Source organism: Nomia melanderi, chromosome 1 (assembly GCF_051020985.1).
Source record: "Nomia melanderi isolate GNS246 chromosome 1, iyNomMela1, whole genome shotgun sequence".
Taxonomy (NCBI): domain Eukaryota; kingdom Metazoa; phylum Arthropoda; class Insecta; order Hymenoptera; family Halictidae; genus Nomia; species Nomia melanderi.
The window spans coordinates 725,293-750,600 of NC_134999.1; the positions used below are offsets into that span (position 1 = coordinate 725,293).

Here is a 25,308-nt window from a genome sequence, read left to right on the forward strand (position 1 = left end):
ATTCAGTAAACCTTTGTGATTGTAATTCAGAAAAACGTCCTGCATACGTCCGCCTTTTTGTTTTAGAACATTTTGTTCACTGGAATGCATCCTAAATCAGACGACTGTGTGCCGTATCATGCATTGTTTCGAAAAGGTGTCTTCTAAGGTCATTAAATACAATATTAGGGGTAGAGACATTCCCCCGCCTACGCTATTGCATTATAATTCGAAAAAATTATTTCAGTCTAAATCTGTGGAATACTGAAATTTTTATTTGAATACTTCTAGGTGAATATTTGCGATGATATGAAGTGCGAAGAACTGAAAGAGATTCTTTTATGGAATTACTAAAAGATATAAAATATACAGCGTGTAACAAAATTTTTGCACACAAATGATAGAGCGTGTACAACTCACTAAACTGAGTGAAACAACCCCTTTGAACATGGGTCCAAAAGTCAATAGTTTCCGAGATAAACATAGGTTTAGTTTAAAAAAAATGTATCGGAACTGAATCAAGAACGGTATTTAACCGTTACGTGATCGGAACTGAATCAAGGAAGGTATTTAACCGTTACGTGATCTCAAAACATCCTGGTAAGGATATATTACGACTCTTACAATATCATCTTACAATATTGATCATTTATTCATTTATTATACACTATATAATTTATTATTATTATTATTATTATTATTATTATTATTATTATTATTATTATTATTATTATTATTGTTATTATTATTATTATTATTATTATTATTATTATTGTTATATATCATTACATCATTCTATCATACTTTGTTGGAAACGTTCGATACATACTCCTCACAATTATATTACTTCATAAATCATTTTCTTATACTTTTGACAAATCGCGGGATATTTTTAAGCATCAACATATTTGGCAAATGTTAAATATTCTACATAAACATAAAATTTTTTATATGTGTATAAATAATTAACAATATGTAATATTTATTTACTTGTTCTATACTTTATAATTGGGTATCATTTTGTATTATTATATATATTGTTATGTTGCCACAGCACATGGGAGGAATATCCATGAAAAAGTGGGTGGGAAGTTATCCGGATCCAGAGGAAAACCAAAGTTGCTTAAGTTTTATGTCTTATTAAGTTAGACGATAGCGAGCCCAAGGTGGAAAAACATGGTACAGGTTTAAATTTGATGTTGACGTGGTTAGGATAATTCTGCTCTTCTTCCCAGCTGATGGGATTTAGGAAAATTCGGGAAAGGGAGAATTTGGTAGTAGGGAGGGGGAAACATTTGGGAATTAATGATTTATGTTTGGGAATGGAGTGAAGTAACCAACGTTTAATTGAATAAACTATAGTAATTCAGTTTGGTTGGGGGTCATCGGTGACCCCCATGGCATGCAACGTGTTAAAGAAGATTGAACTCGAATAGAGGAAACCAACTTACAATATATTCTGAATTAAAAGTTCTATAGTTACAATTGTTACGTGTATTGTGTCGCAGGCTCTAAGTCGCATTCTCTGACGCACTGAGCAATGCGGAGGTAGTTCCAATAGTAATTGTACGTACTGGTTAAATTACACTTGAAAGAGACTATGAATTCGATCTCACAATATATCTTTCGTTGCGACTTGACTGGAAATGGACGCGATGATGGACAAGTTAGTGGCGTTTACATACCCGAAAAACGGACTAAATAACACTACGGTTTTTTGAATATACAAACGGACTCCCCTGAAGCAGTATGCAGCTTCCAGAAGAAGAAACAGAATCACGCACGAGAACTCCGTACGTAACACACTATTATAGATCTTGTTAATTCTTAGTATCATGTTTATATATTATATATGTACCATATGCTACCGTAATAATAATTAAAAATCCGTGGTCAATCATTTTTTATTTAAATGGAAAAATTTTTATGTAACATTGATGTTACACCATGCAGAAAAATGTATTGTAATGTTAAGCCATTACACACAGTATACAATTCTATCATTATTGTAACTAATAATGATGTTACATAGGGATTATATTACGTAGTGAGTATCTATAATAATTATTATATAATAGGAAATGTGATGGAGAGAGAAAGAAATGTTGAAGTTGTTATTCGATTGAATAAAACTAGGAAGTATTTTATTTCCACCTGTAGGGTACCATATACGTAGCCGTCATCAATTTTTCAAAGAAAAAAAAATAACTAAGAAAAAGAAGAGACACTTATCCGTTGTAATCGGTAGTTCTAGCAAAAATACATATTGCATTAAGAAATGAGACACAATGCACTAGAAGAGGCTTTAGGTCGGATACACACTATCGGCCAGGTCTCTATCCGATTTCGGTCCGCCCTCAGTTCATAGAAAGTAAAAGACAAGAAAAAAAGTTTGAGCTGACCAAAAGCGGACCGATGACTGTATGTCAGGCCTTATCTTTGTACTTAACATGTTTTCATTAGGCGACAACTTATAGGAAATTATTACAATCGATGGTATTACCGACTCTTTCTACTTACGTTGGACGGTTGTTAAACATTTAACATTTAACATTTAACATTTAACATTTAACATTTAACATTTAACATTTAACGTTTAACATTTAAACATTTCTTGTACGACTTTCTTCTAATTTTAACAAGAAACGAGCTTATCTCAGTTACTAGATACTTGGGGCATTTCCTACTTTTACTGAACTGTGAAAGGGTTAATGTGGTACATAAATATTAAATTAATCAAATAAGAAACGGAAAATATGAAGCAATGTTTTTTTTTGTTTTCATGTAAATATTATCTATATACATTTCTGCACACAGAATATTTCTATAGTTGTCTAGTCAATACATTAAATATGCAATAGTAAGATATGCAAGTATAGGTAAGTATGAGTTAAAAATTTCTATTTCACTCCTATCTAAATACGTAGGTATCCACCTACATATTACAATGCACGCACGTTGAAATATATAATTTTATTAAAAACATAGAACTTAAATTTCCTGGTTTTAACATTTAAAAAACCTTTCGCTACCTGCAAAAAGCAACACTCTAAGATTTCGTTTACGTTGTTTTGAATCAATGTTTACCGAATAGATTGACACAATGTCTCTGAAACTATATGACCGATTTTGCTAAAATTTAAACGACGCACTCTACATAGAGCGCTCTAAAATGTAACGTGGGAACTAAAGTGGATTAAAGTTGACTTTTTTGGTTTTTCTCGGATGAAAAACGAGTGTTTTTGTTTCTAATTTTTGCCACCCTTTAAAAATGTTTTAATTCTGATGTTCCAGTTGCAACTAACAATAGCAGTCAGCAATCAATGTTCAAAAAAATGAAATTTAGAATCAAGCGAATTCTGGAATATTTTTGACTTAAAAGAATTTAAATAAAGAACTGAAAATTACGTTTATATACACACCATAAAATTGGATTTTTCATTCACAAAATACCTGCAAAAAAGTTCAAAAATTTCCTGCACTTTTTAGACACCTCAAAGTAGTGTAATCCCTAAAGCAAGTGTATCTTGTCTAGCTTCAATAAAACCCCCTCTACGGTTCATAAATTCCCCTCACCGCATTTTTACGTTTCGACGAATTATTTCGACGGTTTAAATCTCCAATGAATGTAAACGGACGACCTGATTAGTAATCTGTTTCGCCGTTGCCCAGAGGAAGAAGTTTAGTGATATCGAGTCCAGTGAGCGCGGGAGGTCACGCGTGTGAAGCAAGTTTGCGTCCTGTCCACCGTATTGCGAACATTCTATTCGCAAATCCCTCAAGTAAGTAAATGGAGTAATAGTACAGCTACACATAATTCTCTTAAGGCGTTTATGACCTCGCGGACATTTTCGGTTTCCGCGATATAGAATTTTCTACAATATATAAACACATTATTGATAATTTATCCTTGCTGCGCGTAGCCCCTCTGTCCGCAATTTCTTCCGAAGTATGCATATAATGAAAATATAAGTATATTCAAAAGTGTATTACAAATTTATTAGATATCATATTACTAATCTGGGAAAGAAAAAACGCCGATGGACGTCTACGGTCATAAACGTGTAAAAAAGTGGGATCATTGAAAGTGCAGGTATCTAACTTACGGTACGCTTCTCACGCCTGTGTCGATTACCGGCGAGCTAAAAGTGTAGCAAGAGCAAAGGGAAGCGTCCACTTATGATGCTCGAGTTTTGTTTTTTGTTATCTGCCGAATCACGTAGCGGAGAATACAAACGAGAAAGAATGTGACAAAATGAGATGTAAATAGTATGTCACGACCATCGCAGCAAGAAAGTAATCGCGAAATTCATTCTAACTTTAAAAAAGGATTCTAATTTTTTATTGTTGCATCGTATTGTACTCATTGAAGGGGTAAGTACGTAGTCTGAAATGAACAGAAAAAATACCGGATATCGTGTTCGTTTACTCTCTCATGAGAACTGCAACAGCAATATCCAAACTATTCATTTCCGATCAATGGTTTCTTTCAGACTGTTTACCTCCGTAATGAGTAAAAAAGGATACAGCAAATACAACGAATTTTAAACCTTTTTTCAAAGTTAGGATGAATGTTGCGAGTACTTGCCTATATCCATTTCCATGAAGTGAAAGATATAGACTTACACTGCGGTGGCTGGGCATAACTGTTTGAAATACCCTGTACTTTTGTTCTAGAAGTTCTTTGCTAACAAGTTTTAAAACAGCGGAGATATTCTAAGGTATTTTAATGATCCCCGTCCACGTGTAAAAGGTTTTTGCTGCAATCTTCCAATTGTTGCATATGAAATTTTGTAGAATCTAGATCCTGATATTTTTTGTCGATTTAGAATGTTAGCGACAAAAAATTACGTTTACCTGCAAATAATACACGTTTCAATAAACGTGGTCATCATTGCAATTTCTATACCATCCATTAGCAACACTTTATTCGAATTGCACAATTATCTGGATATAATGCTTGAACGTATTCTACGTGGTTGTAAATCTTCTTCGCGAATTCGTCAAAGTGTTAAATGTTTAATTCTCACTCGATGAATTAAGAGTGTTTTGTTTTCAACAAATGCGTTTTATCGACACACTTTTCTTATTGCCTAGAGACGTGTGACAATCTGCGTGCAGTGGAGCACTTGATTCTAAAAGCTAGTCACAACTATTATAGTGTTACGAAAGGCCGGGCAGAGGGTTTATACCCTGGTAATGTATCAGTTTATTAGTAAGGTGCGCGGATAAATCCAATGCGAAATTAGGGAGCCACTAAGTGGTAGTGATCTTTTGTTTTGGAGTAAGTGTTATCGCGAACGAACCTGATATGAAATCAGGAAGTCGCTAGGATTGTTAATAGGCTTTGTAAGACTATGTAGTTGTAATCATTCGATACAATCCAAGCGGTAAAATAGTATTGTATCTGTGTGGGAACGTTCAATCGCCAAATTAGGATTTTGAACCTTTGGATAATTATGGATCTTAGAGAACCACGACGTTTTCAATATAACTCAATTATATTCTGAATAATTGTGATTACAAGAGTGTTTAGTGTCGCGATGAGTTTAAATCATTATAAAGTTATTACTTAAGTTATTCGGTGTTGACGCACTGGCAATACGGGGTCTGAAGACGATCGAAAAGAATTGCCAAATAGAACTTTACCGGACTCACGGATTCTATAAGGTTACCTGGATTTGAAAGCAAACTTTAACTGATCTTACTGGAATCGATTTGACCGATTTTGTAACTGACATAGACCGACGTAACCAAAGACAGTAAAAATTAGTGGGTTTGTATACCCTCTATTTCAAAGGGTGCAATTGTTTAGATGAACGGTTAAGAGGTTATCCATAAGTCGGTTCCTACCAGGGACCGAAGAGTCGTACGAAAAATACTCTCCGTACGTAACAATAGCGTTATGTAATAGTCTAAAATGGTCATGTAGCATTTCGATAGATTTGTCTGGATATTATTTTTTTATTAAAAGAATTATTTTTCGGAACTTTACATATTGTAATTTATAGATCACTGAATACCATTTATCTTTTCTTTGAAAATTTCTTTTATCGTGTTACTGGAAACCCCTGAAAAATCCCAAGTAAAATGAGGTATTTGCATCAGGAAGCTATAAACCCCCACCTCCCAATTAAACTGTATTTTCCACGTAATGAAATTATTAACAATAAGATGGTTCTCTGTATTACTAAATCATCTTGCGAAAGCAGTCGCAATCCATCCACGACAATATTGCAGTATGGGATGTCATAATGTGTGTAGCGGTTTAGTCGCGTGCACAGATAACAATAAGATTGCTGACATATTACCTCTCATACTAAACAAGTTCCAACATCTTGATTTTCTTGAATATAACTGTAAGAGTGTAGAAATGTTTTCCAACTGTCGTACATTTGACGTATGCACATACAGTGCACCTCTCACGTCCTGAGTCAATCTCTCAAGCTAAAAAGTCACAGAGGCAAGGGGACTTTCCCACTCAGGATGCTCGTGTCAATAACTATAAAACAACAGTTGCTGTTATTGGCTGAACCGCGTGACGAACAAAGCAGACGGAACAGAATGAGATGGAGTGAGATATAACGAACATTGACGTCGAATCTCGTTTCTACGTAGCGGCGGCTTTTTATGTTTACCAAATCCTGGGGAAGTGGAGGCTCGGCTACTATGTTTCCGGGAAGAACCGAGGTGGAGCGTGTGGCTGTTCTAATTGCCGCTTTGCTCTCTTAACTGCGTAATCGCGACTCCGAACGAAAGCGGCGAATTGTATGGCAGAGTGGGTCTGGCATGTAATAAGTCCTGAATTGAAAATCATATCAATTGACTAAGGGCCTATGCACACGAGTGGCGCGATCCCGCCACGAATTCGCGGCAGTGTCGCTGGTGATTTTACGTACATGTACCACATGTACAGAGCAAATTGCATCCTACACAATATACACAATTAAAAAAAAAAAAATACATATATTGATCCCCCTTGTCATGATCCGTTGCCGTTTTGTCAATCGCGCGGTATTGTATCGCTCATCTGTATAAACCCTAATCGTTGTATCAGAAAATTCAGTCAACAGTAGATATTAGAAAACATTGGAAACGTTTTCATTCGATTTCAAGCATTTCTACGACTTGAAAAACGATTTCGTGCTTACTTATGTCCAAGAGTAAAAAAGGTACGTCGCGTATTTTTTCTTATTCCTTAGAAATTACTTAACACCGAATTAAGAAATTGCATTAAGATTGTATGTTTCTTTGGCATTATGTACATACTTTAATTTATTTCTGGATGATCATTTCTTTTCAATGTGTACAATTCGCTAAACTGAGTGAAACAACCCCTGTGAACGTAGGTTCAAAACTCAATAGTTTCCAGGATAAACATAGACTTATTTTAAAAAAAATTTATGGGCACTGAATCAAGAACACCGAATTATCTTGAAAAGTATCAGCGATACGACATTCAGATGTTTCCAAACCATAGACATGAAATTTTTCATGTAAGCCGTTATCGAGATATCAGCATTCAGCGTTGCCGGTTCGTCAGTAGTGATAGTGTCCCACGAACTGTCTGACTTAACCGATGGACAGAAGAGCAACGGATGCTCGGTTGAGCAACCGTGACGCGTCAGTTTCTCTGTATTGACTCAACCTTTAAATGCGCTGGAGCGAGTGAAACGCCTTATAGACTCCTACAAGAATACATGGAAGAGTAAAGAATTGTAATGAATGCGATGACTGTATTTTCAGCTGCGAGTCCACGACCCGATGGATAAACGATGCCATTCACATTTTCAGACGGAAACCCATCGTGTAACAAAGGATATTGCGGTCCTTTACTCTTCCACAACAGTCGCACTGTCCGTCGGTCACCATCACTACTGACGAATCGGCAATGTTGGATGCTGATGTCTTGATAACGACTTAAGTGAAACATTTTATTTCTATGGTTTAGAAACGTCTGAATGTCGATTTCAAAAATTTGAAATAGAAACTACGGGGTTCTATTTAAGAGTTATAACTTTGAATGTGATCTTAGCAGGACGATTCAAGGTCACGTTACAGTCCAATACCTCCTATCGTGATGTGTGGTATTTCATACCTTATAACTTTTGTTTCACACGTTTGTTCGTATCACTGATACTTTTCGAGATAATTCGGTGTTCTTGATTCGGTCCCCATACATTTTTTTGGAAACACAACCTATTCTTATCTTGGAAACTATTGAATGTTGGATTCGTTTTTTACTAGGGTATGTTTACTCAGTTTGGTGAGTTGTATTCGCTGTATCATTTGTACGCTATAGTTTAGAAACACCCTGTATAGTGACGCCGATATTACTATTCAACGGTTTGCCAACGGTGACTAGTAAGCGAGAACCGTTAATTATCCAAGTAAGTATACATAGTCATGTTTGCGTAGGCAGAATGCAAGCTATTGTGCGTAAATTTGTTTTCATATCATATATTGATCAATTTTTTCTAATATTTCAAAATAAATATAAATAATCAAGTATATAATAAATTTTTTTTTCATTTCTTATAAAAACTAGATTACTGGAATACGTTTATTTATCGTCTTGGTAACTGAACATTTAATTAATTATTCTATTTTGTTCATAACTACAAGTAAACAATTTTGCAATTATTCCCCTCTTTGTTTAACTATATTTACATTTCTACCAATCGTTGTTCTAACAAGACAGAAATGTCAAACCGGAACTTCGCGAGTCACCGAGACTATTTCCCTTCACGGCTTGGTGGGCAAGTGTTACTCTCTCCATGCTTACTTATGTAGTTCCCACTGCAAATACACATGCCTAGAAGTCTCCTACTTATACATATTGTACATATTGTTAACTGAAAGTAGTACTCGGGCAAGTTCTGAAGTAAAGATAGTAGGAAACCGCTGATCGGGAGTCATGAAGTTGAGGGGAGGCAGTTTGAGAGCCCCATTCTAAGCCTAAGTTGTTAATACTAAGTTTACTTTGTTAATGGTAACAATAATTTATATAAAAAAAAAATATTCTAATACCTCAAAACCTTCTCCCAATAACCCAAAAAAGTTTAATCTCACATTATTAATGTTCAACCTGAACAAATTTATAAATGCCTAAGTATTTATAATTACCTGAATAGCTCTATGTAGTGTTCAGTACATAGGTAGGTAAAAATAAGTACTAAAAGTAACTAAATTGGTGCCCACGGGCACTCCAATGACACTTCCTTCACCAAAAGTTACCCTCTCCATACCTACTTTGACCTGTTGTATTGAACACTACCTATATACTATTCACCATTCATGTTAGTACCGTCGGCCAGAAGCTTAAAAATGCACAGGGGCAAGGAGACTCTTACACTCATGGCGTTCGGCTGCTGACGCATGGGCCATTATTGGCGCACACCGAGGTCCGAGTATTGTGAGTGAACATTTCCTCTTGCTCCTGTGCACTTTTAACCCTGTGGCCGATGGTACTGACGTGAAATGCGAATAGTAGAACTGCTTACATAACAATCTCAGGCAGCTCCTTGACTAGAGGAAAACTCTGGAGTGCTCGCAAATTCCCAATTCAACATCCCTATTCTAAATCATGAAATTGCATGATGTTCAATTCAATGAATAAAGAATTTTTAATATCGGCAACACTGTACTGATTACCATTTTAAACATCAGGGTTTTTATTGTAATTCTTATTAGCCATAATGCTGCAGTAGTGCCATGCATTACCAATCTAAGTCGATATGGCAGAACGTGATACGAAAATGGTAATAGAGCTTTAGAAATCCAGTGACGTGAAAAGAAAGTTTATATTGGATGTTAGATATACGCATTTGCCTTATTTATAATATTACGTTTCAAATATGTTTCGCTTTCAAACGTTAAAAATTTTTTTACTTTCGCATGCAGTTTTTTCCCTTTCTCATTCAATGATCTAAAGAAATTAGTACAGATATTTATTACAAACAAGCGGCAGCACGATCTCATAATTGCACCATGGAGTTTTCTTATAATGATGAAATTTCTTTCAGAAACTATATTCATAAACCCAGACTGGATAACCTTGAGAATAATTTAGAGTTAGTGTTGTTGCAATTTTATAGACAATATTTTCAATTTTAATAATTTTAAGAATTGACAACTTCAATGCAGACGCATACAATCATAAAATTGTGCAGCTTTACGCATGCGTAGTTAATGTTACACAATTTTGGAGTTACATTTATGTTTATATTTTTATTTTAAAACCTTTGCAAACATTTCGGTGATTTTAATATAAATTTTATACATATTGATAACAAGTTTTATACTCAGTGCGTACTTTAATTTTCAGATATTTTCCACTACGCATAGACCAATAGAAAGAGATTACTAACGGAAAATCAAATATGACGAAGTTTTTGAAGAACAAACAAAAGATTAATGTCTTTATGAATGACATCATAGTCTAAAAACACTTCATCGTTATCTGTGTATAATTAATATATACATATTACTGATACGATAACAGGTGTTTACATAATTATTTCACATGTTTTATCTTTTTACAGAAGTTTAACCTTTTGTGCCATAATTTCTTTCATAATTGTGCTTGATACTACTTCATCATTAATAATTTAATAGAAAAAGAAACAATTTGATACCTACTCTATGTCCACGTTTACTCCACAGGTTAAAAATTGATAATATGCAAGTAAAATTTCATTTATGTCAAGAATAAATAAATAATAGTTAAATTTGTTGAATTCGGTTTAAAATTTTCATCACGAGTCTGATTCGATATTATAGGATAAGTGGTTAAAGGTGCGCCGAAATGTCCTTTTTGCTGAATTACACCACCAAACGGTGAGAATCTGTAAGGATGGCCTAAGTAGGAAAGGTAGCGGTGTCTAAATCGGTGCCTGTGGGCACTCTAGTGTCGTTCCCCTCTCTATATGTATTTTTACCTGTTGTATTAAACACTACATAGAACTACTCACATATAGTCTCGAGCAGCTTCTAAAGTAAAGATAGTGGAGAAACGCTGTTTTTTAGTTACTAACGTGAGGGGAGTAAGTTAGACATCTCTGAAATAAGATAAGTACTTAGGTATAACCTACATATGATGGTTTAGGTTGGATGCGCAAGGCAACACGTGGATTGGTTACAACAGAAGTGTCTACTATTCGCCTTTCACGTTAGTTCCGTCGGCTTTAGTCTGGAAATGCATAGTGACAAGGGAAGTCAACCACACCTCCCCCTGACCCTGTGCATTTTTAAGCCGCTGGCCGATATAACTAACGCGAGAAACGAATAGTAACTTGCTCCCCTGACGCTAGTAATTTGAAAATAGCGTTCCCCCACTACCTGTGTACTCTAGGAGCTACCCGAGACTGTGTATGTGAGCAGTTCTATGTAGTATTCAATCAATCAAATAAAACAGATATGGAGAGGGTAACTTTTAGTGAGGGGAGTGTTACTAGAATGTTCGTGGGCACCTAATTAGCAGCCTTGGATTATAAGATCTTTATTATACGTCTTGCTGTAGCGCGTGTACTCGGGCAACTGTTTATTACCCTTTTAGCGCCAAGAATGCCTTGAATTTTATCCCTAGGGAATCCTCAACTATCGAAAGCTTGACCGTTGGGAATTGTGTCGTCAACTGCGCCACCTTGTGTAAGGAAGTTACACTAACTTGCTCCCCACAAATTGAAATGAGACATTATAGAACTTGTAAAAAGTCATTTGTATTAACGTACGTAGGTGCCTTTACGTCTATTGCACACGATTGTTCTTTTGTTTAACACAATGGCGAGGCTAGCGGCAGTAAAAGATTCATTAAAGAAAGCCTTATATGACGAAAACAAAATTTGGGCAAAATATTTTGCCATGTTGGAAAAGAAAACAGGAGTCAACAGGACTTACATATTTTTAGGTATGCTCGTGTAATTATTCATAAGTAATCGAATCACTTTTTGCGTTTTTTTTAATACAAATAATAAGTATATGAATTGATTTATATTAGTTTTATGTAACAAAAATAGATTGTGTCATAGATAAAAAGATTGTCTTTAGAAGTATGATAATTCACTTCCTTAATAATGCTTAGCTATAAATAACTCATTGTCGGATCTGAACATATTTTATTTGGAATAAAATAAAAAATAACAATTAGAATTAACAAATTATTTCAATTATTTTATTAGTTTTTCTTCAGAAATAACTAACAGAAGGTAACTTTAATGCGTGTGAAATATAAATAATTTTTTTAGTTAATTAAGTCAGTAGAATATACGGCCTATGTAACATGAAAAATTGTGGTAAGATTATCTATCATTTTATATGAATGAATTTACTCCTATTCAACCATAAGAAATTTTTTTATTTGAGTTTACATATTTTTATTCATAAACATTTTGTTGTAAATGCTTTGTGAGGAAAACATTCATCTTATGGTAAATAATAACTATTTATCTAGAAGTACTTTCTTTGAACAAACTATACAGACAGTATTTCCATTACATATTATTACATTGTATTGATTTTTACTATTTTGCTCATTACATTCCAATGCCTAGTACCAAGTGGTATAGCATGACCAAGCTTGTGGACTTTGAACATAAATTGTCATATAAAAAGGACAGTTAAATTGATTTAGTACACTACCATATTTACTACTAATTATTCAAACTTTCCTATATGATGATAGATGTAAGTGTTAGCACAAAATATGATTGTGCACAAAACATGTATAACTATAAAAATATAATTGCTTATGTTGCTTTTTTTTGTATAAATCTTTGTTCACTTTGGAAATTTTTGTTCAAAATATAGAATATGTAAAAATTTTTTTTATAGTGTTGTATTTCATCAGACATCAGATATTTTATAACAGAGTAACGGACTTAACAGAATTTTGTAGATCTCTGTGTAATAGTGTATCGTTTGCATTCACAATGCAATTAGACACTTGTCCAAAGACAGTTGGATGAAATCCGTTTATTCTTGAGAATTGAATCTGAAAGCAAAATTTGTAAAAAAATTAATAATTGGGTTGAGTGAATGGGGTCAGAGGTCGGAGGAGATGAAGGTTTAAGGGATATCAGTAAGATTTTAACTGTTACTATAGAAAATTACTCAGGATTACGCTGGTTATGGCGATTCAATGTATTGGTATACAACAATAGCAACCTTATACCTAAATCAAAGTATTAAAATGCATTTTAAAATTTTTATTTTCATAGTTTATTATGTAGAAATACTGTCTTTTATTTATTAGAAGAAATAAGAAAAATTTTAATAGTCATTTTAGTTGATTTTATTATATATATATTAAAATATTGAAGAGGATTAAAGAAGTGACACACAATATCTATCAAACAGTGATTTAGGTTTATTTAACTCTTTACATTAATAAATGACCTCACATTACAGCATTATCTTAGAAGGAACTAGAGTAATTGGTCCTTTTTTCAATCAAATTATTTATGATTAACACAATTTAATGTTTATAATCATTCTTATGTTTGAACATATTTTATTGCATTTTGTAGGATTTTAATTCATTTGCAATATTTTATAATAAATCATAGCAAATTATGTGTTTTAATATCTTTCATATAATATAAGTGTTTTTTCTTTTTTAGGATCAGTTGTAATTTTAGGAATTTATTTAGTTTTTGGAGTAGGACAACAATTGATATGTAATATTTTTGGATTTTTATATCCTGCATATTGTTCTATGAAAGCTTTGGAAAGTCCAAAGAAAGAAGATGACACAAAATGGTTAACATATTGGGTCGTTTTTGCAGTCTTCACAATTGTTGAATTTTTCTCTGATTATATTTTATGCTGGTTTCCAGTTTATTGGGTCTTCAAGGTAAAGTTATTGTAAATGTAATATTAATGAAACTATTATACATTTCTGGATATTTGTTACAGTGCTTATTTTATATGTGGTTGATGGTACCTGTGGACAATAATGGTTCATTGATCTTATATCGGGTTATTATCAGACCTACATTTTTACGATATCATGACAAAGTTGATCACTTTATTTCAAATGCTCAGGATGCAGGTAATTTCTTATCATTAATAAAATACGATTGTTACTTATCTACTCAAATGCTATTAAATCTATGTTCATTTTAGCAATTAAAGCTGCAGCGACTGTTCTGTCGACAGATAAACGGGACTAATAAAATTTCTTAAAATATTGTAATTATATTGAGATATTGTTGTTTAAATATCTAGAAAAACCATTATTTGAATAAAAATATTTCTATTGCACATTTTTGAACTTGTTTATTATGTGTTTACTTTTTATTTCACCAAAATTATTATTTGATTGCTTATAATTATTCGAGGGTTTCGGATGCGAGCCATGTCCAATAGAAGATTTTCTCAACGTATCGTCATCATTGCATCTGGCTTAATGAGAAAGTCAAAGACGCATTGATAATGGCGTGCATCTTGCAAGATGCTCAATAGATAGTTGTACCTGTGTTATGTTTTGGATCAGTGATTAATAATTAACTATTTTTTAATTGTTCAGCTGGACAATTATGTTAAAAGTCTTGTAAGATGCACACTATCATCAGAGTATCTTTGACTCCTTGATGAAACCAGGTGCGATGATGATGAAACGTTGGAAATATACTTCTATTGGGCACAGCCTGAACTTTCATCTTCTACTTTCTATTACCACATATTCTTGCGAAATAATTTTTATGTGTGTAATAATCTTTCTATTTTTATTGGGATAAGAAAATGTCTTCAATTATTATGTATTGGTTTACATGTTGATTGATCATTTTGGTTATAGGAGTTAATGGATATTTCAGTATAGTAATCGTTCAGATTACATAGCTCAGATTCTTCAGAATTTGATATTGCATATTTACACTGTTTGACTATAAAGAACTATAGACGTTTCCTTTCTGTGCATATGGTATGTGCATACCAGGGAAAGAACAAATGAAGTGTGACGAAACTGCAATAGAGACTTTTTTTTCATTCGGGATTGCATTATCGGTTTTATCGTTGCTGGCTTTATTGGTATTACTGGTGTTTTAAAATATTTTACACGACAGTATCATCACTGACCAGACACAGGATAGACTAGATATTAGAGTGGATTTATTTTTCGATCATTATATTTTTTTTAGACATCTAATAGAATTGTGACGTTGGATGAAAAAATAATCTGTGCAAAAATTCAAATTGGTCGGAGAACGGAAAATGGAATCGCATAGTGTTTCAAGATTTTTTATTTTTGTATTTTGTTTTTCTTTATTAGATCATATCGTTAGCATACATAATTACATTGTTGAATTTGTCTTTTTACACTGTACGATACTGTAGAAATGAAGTGGAAACAAAATCGTCATAAAAGAAAAATCGTAACATTTAAATCTCAAATACACATGCACTGCACTCTTTACCTACATAAAACAATTTACTTCGGAAAGTCTGTTTGTAAATGTTATCGACATTCTTGCTCTTCTTATACCGAGTCAGAGTTTCAAATTTTGATATTTTTATACCTTCTACCTTTTACAGTTCCAAAAAATCTCTGACCCGTCTGATAGCAACAATAATTTTATGAAGCTATTGAATACTTTTTCTATTATTTAAAATTTCATATTTCCTTAACTACTACCTAGGATTACAATTTTTTACAGAATGTATTTTCAGAAAAAATAGTGAAATCTACTGGACTAAATGTATTATTGTATAAAATATTTAAAGATGTTTGACAAAAAATTAATGAACTAAATTTTGTACTAAAAATTGAAATAGAATATGTTTGACGAAAAATTCAAAATGTAGTCAATGAAATTATTCAATTTGCAATAGACACATTACAAAAAGGACAACAACCAGGAGCAGGTTATAGATCAAAGAATGTAAGGTTTTATAGCTTAGGAGATTTTTATCACTCTCGGTGATTGTCGAAAGCAATATATTACTTCAACATATATATTTATTTAAAAATCAGTTTCCATTATCTATTAACGAAAAGAATGGTATTCGCGACATTTGTATTTTTTCAAGTATTTTCATAAGAACGTAGATTTGAGCACCATTGACAGTGGAAACTCCACACCAAGATTTAGAATCTTTTAAACTACGAGAATCGACATATAGATGAAAGAATAAATGAAATAGCTATAAAAATACTTTATAATCACCTATATTTATCTCCAGAAATAGCAGCACTGTCATTTTTTTGTAAAGAAATAGGAAAAAACATAAAATTATGAATGGACCATGCAGTTAATAATGAAAATATAGATAAACCTCATAAAAAATTAAAAATGACTCTTCGTGTTGTAGGAAACTATGTACATTCATAAAGAAATCGAACGTTTTACTTCATTAAATTTCAAAAGATTTTCAAGAGATTCGCAATACTTATTGGATTCTCCGAAAAAGGTCCTGACTTGTAGGCAATTATTTTAAAGACGCCTAGGAATATTGTAGTGAAAATTGCAGGTAAGGGATTAAGGTGTTGGAAATTAATATATTGTTAAACATTTTTCATCAGCTTTGACTTCCAGATGTGTGAGCAAAGCGTCTCGACACTTAACTTTATAACTGGTAAGTATATACCAGGTAATCGATGACGCTGAAATAAAAGTCCAAGTCACCCTCTGGTACCCAAATGTTTGATTCTCAGTATGAATGGGACTAGTTTTTCACGGGGAGAGGGTGCAAGTTTATACTTTATCATCGCCAAAAATAATTTCAGTCCAAATCTATGGAATACTCAAATATTTATATTACATTTATATTTGAATACTTATATACTTATACCACGTGAATATTTGTGACAATATGAAATAAAAAGAACTGGAATAGATCCTTATATGCAATTACTAGAAGATATAAAATCTGTATATATGTCGAATCATTGAAGAAAAAATATTGCGTACTATTGTAATTTCATGACGTAATATCGGTATCGTAGAGAGTGATAGTACTATGGTAAAGCGCTTTTTGGCAAAAAAATTTAATTGAACTTTAGAATTGCCAAAAATCTGTTGCGTACATATTTTTCCCATGCAAAGTGAAATAATCCGTAGAATGTCAGACTAATCAAAACATAAAAGTTTTAGAAATACGGGAAGTGATATAAAAAGATATAACACTTTTTTGCAAATGTATTAACTTTCGTATCGCCAAAAATTCCTCTCGCAAACATTGTTTTTTGTAAATTGAATCTGTTTGCAAAATTTCAGCTCCATCGGATTTGTTAGATTTTCATAGATATCTCTTCCGCACAATACATGGAATTCTGCCTATACAAATATGACTAAAAACAAGAGCATTCGCAGTAGAAACCGTCGTTTCCAACTGCCAATTAGCTGTAAGTTGATGACATAACAGCGACATCAACTTTGTTATTTATAGTGTGTCCCACATAAAATCGGTTTCTTAGAATCTATAGAAATGAGTTTCGTGTAAAGACCGGCATTAGTGAGACTAATTTTTACAGGGGTAGGGGGCGTTCTGCCGCTCCTCGCTAACGATTTTATATCATAATTGTCAAAAATCCTTCTAATGTGAATCCGGCAATGATTTACGAAAACTAAAAGAGTTTGAGATGTTGGTAAATTATTTTTTCCAATTTCAAATGAAATAGACTTTATCAAAATACATAGCACTTTTAGACGATTATGCTTGTGACTGTCTCTCAGCGGCGCTTATTTATATATACATACGTATGTATAGAATGCAATGCAGTAGTAGCAACAGTTCTTCGCGATTATCTCGGAAACTAAAAGAGATCAATATTTTTATCATAGGAGAAAGTTATTCCAAATACCGATTTTTACAACGTATTCAGAAATGATCAAAATCGGCGATGCAGTGGTCTTTTTGTAATTTCACCTGATAACCGACTTTTTGTGGGGCACCGTATGTATAGTGATGCCGATATCACTATTCACTCAACAACTCACGGACGATGGCTATTCAGCGGTGATCGGTGCATTAGTCACGTCCCTAGAGGCACAATTCAATACGTTATGTCGAAAGTTTTCTATTAATATCTTGGAAACTAATAAATATCCGAAGTTAAAATTTTATATTTAAGGCCCATCCTTCATACCCTTCCAACTCGATGGAATTTTAATCCGATCGACCTCCGGTGCCATTCGAACGAATACCCCATCGTCCTGTATCAAATTCCGTCATATTTTGTCATTTTGCACCATAGCAGAAGGTAGTCATTGCATTCGCTGTTCCAATTAATCAATATTTGTGTAATAAGAAAGGACGCTGGATATCGCCGCCCTTTACTCTCCCATGAAAACTTCAACAGTAATTTATAAGGAAACTATTCATTTTCGATCCATTGTCCTTTTCAAACTACTTACCTTCGCAAAGAGTAAACAGTAATAGCAATGCAGCAATAAAATATTTTAATCCCCCTTTTCAAAATCAGAATGACTTTTATCGTCACTTGCTTACAGCCTGTGTCATCAAATCGAATACACGTATAAAATCGCGTTGTAATGGTCGTGATACCTATAGTTTCTACGACATGTGAAGATTACGTCTATATTATATTATTTTCATAATTATCAGCTTTGTTTTATGTTACTGTTTTTTTATATTAATAATCTATATTTATTTACAAATACGATTCATGAATCGTGACGTTAGCCGTATTTTTTTATTTTAATTATTATTTTACAGTACATACGTGTATTTATTTATTAGAATTGATTTATTATTTTTATTGAAGATAATCTGAGTTATCTTTCAACCTTACAGATATGATTTCTACGTAGTACAATTCTAGAAACATAGTATAAAATATAACATATCTGTTCCTAGAAAATAAGACAATACATTTGTGCTAACATTGATATTTTCACGTATCTGTAGAATTCTCCAAATCCTTCTGAACTTGAAACATTTCCATTATTATTAAAACTTTATAAAAGTGTTTTTACAAAAAGTTCATACTTTTGACATAACCATCGAATAGTAATCAGAAAGTACATAGTTGCCCGATATTGTCCATGACAATAATTGTACGTCAACTAATTCTGGTGATATTCGTTAATTGATATCTTGTTTCACAGAACAATGAAAATATTTCAAAGAAAAATTAAATAGTAAGTCAACTTCGACAGAAATTGAAGGAAAAGCACGTCAAAAAAAGCATTAATGAAAAGGTAAGGACCATAATATGTATAAAACAATACTTGCGTAGATATGCAACTATCTAACATCGAAGTTCTTTTTCTTTTTAATTTATTGAAATATTTACAATCACTTCTTGTAAATAATTTTCAGTAAATTGTGTTGACATGGTGGGGTGACATAACGTGTAACTTCTAGGAGAGGTTACATACGTCAACATACTGTTCGTACACGCTGGCCAGGCAGTATTAGTGGACGTGGCGTAACACTTTCACACGTCGAATTAACCTTGTGTGAAATAGTTGTGATGATGAAAAAAGGCTTCTCCTTTTCTCGTTCGAAAGTGGACTGTATTTGTTGAATATTGAGTGAAAAGAATGTGTATTTGTATACAAACTGTGGGTGTTGTCCAGTGAGTACAGCGTGATTAGTAATGACCTTGTGATTATATGTCTGTCTCTCTATATATATAAAAATACCGATATAGGGCGGTGTCCTTAGTGACAAATCAGAAGGCTAAAACGCTCGGGGTGTTGCTAATTACAGTTTTTTAACCTACGCCCACATTACTTTTAGTGGAGGTAGGGTGTACGTCGTCCCTTCTGACCTGCAAGGGTGCCGGTGGCCGTGCGCTCGGGGTTTAAGTGGTTGAACTGCCGTTTTTTTTATGATATGTTAGCTTCGACAGCTGGTCATTTATTACATCGGATGTACAAATTGCAGCTAGCAATAAAATGCTTCCAAAATTTACTTATTACTGTGTTACTTAGACATGAGCGATCATAATTGTTCATGCCATACATCTTTACGCACCAATAGCTGCGTCTCAACCAAATAAACCACGCCGGAACACATACATATGTCTAATTGTTTTAGTGTGAACACATGTATGATGAAGCTAATGAATAAAAACTACTTAAAACTATCAGGTAGATCAAACGAATAATATCTTTCCAACTTGCGATTGAGTTTATATATGGTGAGTAGATCGGCGATTAAGAGATTTGATTAATTAAATGAGAGTTATAACGATTACATACTAAAATTTTAAATTCATACTTTCACGGACTCTATCTTTACATTCGGATGAATTCTCTCATTTTTAACATACCAAGGAGTATCGCAGATAAATCGTAAAATCTTGGATTAGAAACGTTGAACAATCTTAATATTAAAATTATCAGCAGTACCTCATAACTAGATTTCGTATGTCCAGTCGGTTTTGAGTTAGTTAGATTTTCTATCGATCAGCTAGTAGAATCTTTTAACTTTCTGTTTAGGAAATGCAGATTTCAGAGAGCTTGAGAGCTTCACATTACCTACTAATTTTGGTTCGTCCCCTGTGTCCAGCAAATAGAAAGTTGTTATAGGCAAAGTGTTGAATGTCTGCACATTTCTGAATTTATCATTATTAAATGTAGTAACTGGCAGTCTAAAGTGAGATTCGTCTTTTAGTTTTTCTCGGCTGTTTAAAAAGTATTTGTGTAAAAACAGTTGTGTCCAAGAAAAACTTAATTTCTATGTCTTTTTCAATCTGTTGTTAAGTGTTTGGACTGTCTTACCACACTATCGGCGGGAAGGGTATTAATACCTTTTCCACAGACTGGCGCTTATCGGCGGTAGTAAGGTATCATTAATACCTTTTATGCAGAACGTACGCTAAGTGTCAGTGAAACACTTACCAATGCTTGTTTTTTTTCATTGTCAATAATTTTTAGGCAGGAATTATGTTTTTGGTTGTTTTCCGTAAAGCCTGACCAGTATTTAATCCTAAATTTATTAATTTTTAAGAAAAACTAATAATTTTATGAAATGTGCTATTTTGACACTGCAAGTTTCGTGCTTACAAAGTAAATAAAATTACTATATAAGAAACTGAATAATAAAATAATCCTAAACATTATTACGCTTTTCTCTTACTAGATGAACTTTTAAAACTTTCAAAAATTAACAGTTATTGTTTGGTCCATGTTATACATTAAATGAATTTTTTTTTTAAATTTCATCTACATCTTCAAAATACTATGTGATACCTATTTTACAAATTTCATTGAAATCCTACTATTAGATGTAAAGATATTACATGTTTTCTAAAAAGTGCACTTTTTTCATACTTCACTAATTATCGCCCGCTATACGTGTGAGTCAAGCTAATGATGTTACCCGCCGATAGTGTGTTAATATTTGACGCAAAATGCTGTCGCATAATGTTCGTTGACTTTATGCTTTTCACTATTTGTAAGTGTAGGCTAGCATATGACATTAAAGTTTTTTGTGTAACAATGACTTTCGTAAAAAACAATATCAGCCTGATTACTCTTTTGATAGACTACGTTAAAATACATTATCGTATATAATATTGGATGCGCCATCAGTAGCTAAAGACGGGAAATACCGCAGATACAAATATTTTGAATTATCTTAAATTTGCCTGATGCACAACAAGGGAGAGATAAGAAAAAATATTAACATGTGCTAATCTTAGTGGAACAAAATGATATGACATTACGATTCTTTTGCAATAATATTGTATTAACCATTTGCACTCGGAAGTTTTTCATTAGAAATATTTTAACATTTTCTGATGAGATAAAGACGACATTTTTTGAAACTAACTTGAAGAGAAATCGCACGTACATTGAGGAACAAAGTTATTTTATTTCAATATTTCTCAAATTGATGCATTATACAAAGTATAATATCAAATATCAAATTTTATAGTTTTACTGTATGAAATCAAGTGGTGATTGGGAGTCACCTCTCGAGTGCAAAGGGTTAAATAAAATGTTAATATACAGAAGAATCTCCCGGTCATTGTATAATATCTAGGAATTGATTCAGAATAGTTTTATATAATTTTTTTATTAAAAGCGTTCTAATTTCCAATAACTTCACTTTTTAATTCATTGACGTTATTATATTGTTGTCTATCTAGTACGTAAACCTCTTTTGAACAGTCATATTTCTTTAATCGAATAACTGTTTTATTGATTTTGCGGTGGGGACAGCGGCATTATCTTGCTAAAAAAGCATCATTTTGCTGCTTGTGATCCGAATTTCATACTTTCGAGACGCCTACTCTCCACGTCTCTATTCCTGACCGAGCCTTGGGACGAAGAAATCAGACGACCGATGACAAAGATGTGCAGAAACTGAGCCGTCATAAGTATCAGGCCGAGCGTCGCGAGTGGACGTCTCGTCTTGCCCCTGTGCACATTAAGCCTTAAATCGGCAGCAACAACGTGACAGGCGAATAGTACTTAGGGCCTATTCTGAGCGTAGCGCCGGCGTAAGATTTAAAAGTGCATAGGGACAAAGGGACTCTTACACTCACGATGCTCGGACCACCTAGGCATTCGATGTATTATCATTGATGGCGCGCGCGGCAATAACAGAGGAAGGAAGGGAGATTGAATTGCAACAAAGTGAGATGTAACGATCATTGGCATTGATTTAGTTTCCGCGTGGCGACGACTTATTATATTTACCGAATCCGGGGACACGAAGGCTCGACTACTGTTTCCTGGAAGTATCGAAGTAGACCGTGTCGACTGATTCCTCTGACATCTCTGCACTTTTAGCTTGTGGGTAGTCGGCCAAGCGTGAAAGGCGCAATGTAACTATAACTATGTATCTGATTACTTTCAGGAAAGCAACTGACCACCTTTCACTAATTGATATGGAATTTTAAAGAAATAGAAAAGAGGGAGAGGAAATCCCAAGTATGAAATATTAATTTTGGGTATTTATTAGAGTAATAGTAGCGCAAGACGCCAACATCGCTCATTTGCATAAGATCGACAAATGTTATAGGAATGCATACTTTGAACGGCTTTTCCCTTTGGCAAAAATGTCGCTTTCATTTAGTTTCCAAGATAATCGTGAACAACTTTTACTACAGCAGGCCTTCTCGCGGGCTACAATCAGTACCGGCGTGACCGTGGTCAGAGGGGCGGGCAAAGCCACGGGCAGCTGTCTTCGGAGCGGGAGAAATGGACTTGGTTAGTGGATAGGCTCGTGTCACACGCTTAGACTCATAATATAGCACTCATTGCTTGCTATGTACTCTCCTCCACGTTTAAACGTTAAACGACGTTTGGTAACTTATCAAAGTGAGATAGAAATAACAAGTTGACGCCCATATTCATACCCTATCGTTGTATTTCACTCTGTGGTATTTAGTTTTACTTATCTAGTTTTACCGACTTAATGTAACTAACAAAATTAAAATAAGATCCGGGTCTAGATAGCGGCAATAATCTAATTAGTCAAATCTCTTAATCGCCGATCTACTCGACAAATCAAAAACTGAGTTTTTGTAAAAACGGTCGAATTTTTCAGAGAACCGAGTGTTAGGTGAAAACTAAAAACGATAGGCAGTTAAAATTTGTCGCAGAAAATAGAGGAGACTTGCCCGAATATGTAGCTGCAAAAATTTTGAATTTTTCGTATCATTAAATGTTTGTAAATGATGATCAAAGTTTAAAACGGGGTAGATGAGCATACTTTGTGTGCATTTCTGTTAGATTTCCATGAAAAGTGGGTTGGATTTATACCACTTTTAAAAAATGGCTCCAATGTTGACTGTAAGTAACCTCTCTTAGAATAGTGTATGTATATTATCTACGAGAATCGATTGTAAATGTTTCAATAAATTAAAATGAAAAAGAACTTCAATGTTAGATAGCTGTAGACCCATGCAAATACTGTTTTATAGATAACTCAGATTACCTTCAATAAAAATAATGAATCAATTAATACTATTTGAACTACATAGAAAACATAGAAAACATAGAAAACATAGAAAAATGAAAATCATTTCGAATAAGTAAATGTACATATATACTATGAAACAATAATTAAAATGGAAACATTCGGTTGACGTCACAAATGATATGATTCATGAACCATACCATGATAAATATAAATTGTTAATATAAAAAGATTAGTGACATAAAAGAAAACTGATAATTGTGACGATAATATAATAGACATGACCTTCATATGCTGCACTAGTGAGTAAGATTACGTTAAAAAAGTTATAGATACTATATTACTGATTACTGATTACTGCAACCAGGACGATACATGCGATATAAAGCTCAATCGTACGAATCTATCTTATCAAAGTTGGAAAACTAGCAGACTTTATAAGGAAATTAAATTTTCTTTAGACACAGTTATTATTAATACACTGTCCTGGCAGTTACGTTGAATCTGAGGTGAATAAGTGTTATGGATTTAATTGTAGCTTCAATGGCTGCTTTGGTGGCGGCTTTTGTAAACCTCCGGTATGTGAAAATATAATACACGAGTGGCAATACCGTGGTACTCGTTAAACTGTTCAATTTCGGGATGTAGCATTAAAATTCTCGCGAGTAGGGTAGTGTGGTTCTGCCAGAAATTGGCTGGAACACAACGAACTCAGCGAATTGGTATACACAACTGAGGAGAAGCGAAATCTAAAACATAAACCTGCAGTAATGAAAATATCACTTTTAGTATTGTTAGTCTTACCGTCTTGAAAGCAGTGCCAGGGAAATGTAGAAATTCTTCTGATTAAAATGATTCCAAACACGATGTAAATCAGTCTAGTTCCACAGGTTTGAAAGAAACGAACTTTTATTAATTTCGTTACTTACATTAGATCGAAACATTAGTCCGATTTACATCGTGTTTGGGTTCATTTTAATCAGAATATTTTCAAAAATCTATTGGTGTTACTTCTTTAAAGGTAAGGTGGAAATAACTGAAAATAAAATTTTCTTTTTTACACGTTTATTTTCGTTCAGTTGCGGTATAAGCTTTGAATTATCGAGTTTCGATTATCGCATTATGAGCTACTTACCCCCTTCCCTTAAATGCAATTCGAGAAAAAGTATACATATAGTTAAATAAATATTGGCGTCACAATGGGGTACGTACTGGTTCCGTATTTAATTATCAACGTGACTACACAGTTTTAAAGAAGATAACCTCAAAAAGAGTAAAAAAAAAAATAATCAATTACAACTTTATTGCTTTTTCAATTTAGTATATTTACTTAGTAACCCTATGTATGTATTTGAATTTTACCGTATTATGGGTCAATATGATAAATATTTTTTTAATTATCTGTTATTTAGCATTTTTGATCTTTAGTCATTATTTCAAGAACTAGTTTAGTAGTGTTCAGTGTTCTGACCAGCATCACTGAAA

At 33.3% G+C, this 25,308-nt stretch overlaps 2 protein-coding genes and 2 long non-coding RNA genes across 9 annotated transcripts in view; 3 read left to right on the forward strand and 1 right to left on the reverse strand.

Annotated features, from left to right (window-relative positions):
- Nucleotides 1-6,332: 6,332 nt before the first annotated feature.
- On the reverse strand, nt 6,333-9,487 carry LOC116434248 (uncharacterized). Its single transcript, XR_004236480.2, has 3 exons — nt 9,106-9,487; nt 6,570-6,780; nt 6,333-6,481 (listed from the first exon to the last, which is right to left on the reverse strand). It is a non-coding gene; the product is annotated as an uncharacterized LOC116434248 (long non-coding RNA).
- A 2,145-nt stretch (nt 9,488-11,632) lies between these two features.
- LOC116434014 (receptor expression-enhancing protein 5) lies at nt 11,633-14,241 on the forward strand. Its single transcript, XM_031992756.2, has 4 exons — nt 11,633-11,887; nt 13,599-13,831; nt 13,894-14,029; nt 14,104-14,241. The coding sequence occupies exons 1-4, from the start codon at nt 11,761-11,763 to the stop codon at nt 14,148-14,150; spliced, it is 543 nt and encodes a 180-aa protein (XP_031848616.2). The 5' UTR covers nt 11,633-11,760; the 3' UTR covers nt 14,151-14,241.
- Nucleotides 14,242-15,827: 1,586 nt separating this feature from the next.
- LOC143175275 (uncharacterized) lies at nt 15,828-16,614 on the forward strand. Its single transcript, XR_013000035.1, has 3 exons — nt 15,828-15,860; nt 16,291-16,449; nt 16,515-16,614. It is a non-coding gene; the product is annotated as an uncharacterized LOC143175275 (long non-coding RNA).
- Nucleotides 16,615-19,345: 2,731 nt separating this feature from the next.
- Nucleotides 19,346-25,308, forward strand: part of LOC116433710 (facilitated trehalose transporter Tret1) — a 38,968-nt gene continuing 33,005 nt past the window's right edge. Inside the window, exon 1 of one of the 6 annotated variants that reach the window (XM_031992641.2) lies at nt 19,346-19,522. The gene's annotated coding sequence lies outside the window, so the exon portion shown is untranslated. Of the gene's footprint in view, nt 19,523-24,173; nt 24,402-25,308 lie in introns of those variants that run through there. The other 5 variants (XM_031992153.2, XM_031992566.2, XM_031992221.2 and 2 more) reach the window with 5 other exon arrangements.

Excerpts from the sequence above, each read along its gene's own strand:
- LOC116434014 (XM_031992756.2), top strand. The coding sequence starts at position 11,761 with ATGGCGAGGCTAGCGGCAGTAAAAGATTCATTAAAGAAAGCCTTATAT. Across the intron at positions 11,888-13,598 it reads CAGGACTTACATATTTTTAG|GATCAGTTGTAATTTTAGGA; the intron begins GTATGCTCGTGT and ends TTTCTTTTTTAG. Across the intron at positions 13,832-13,893 it reads CAGTTTATTGGGTCTTCAAG|TGCTTATTTTATATGTGGTT; the intron begins GTAAAGTTATTG and ends TATTTGTTACAG.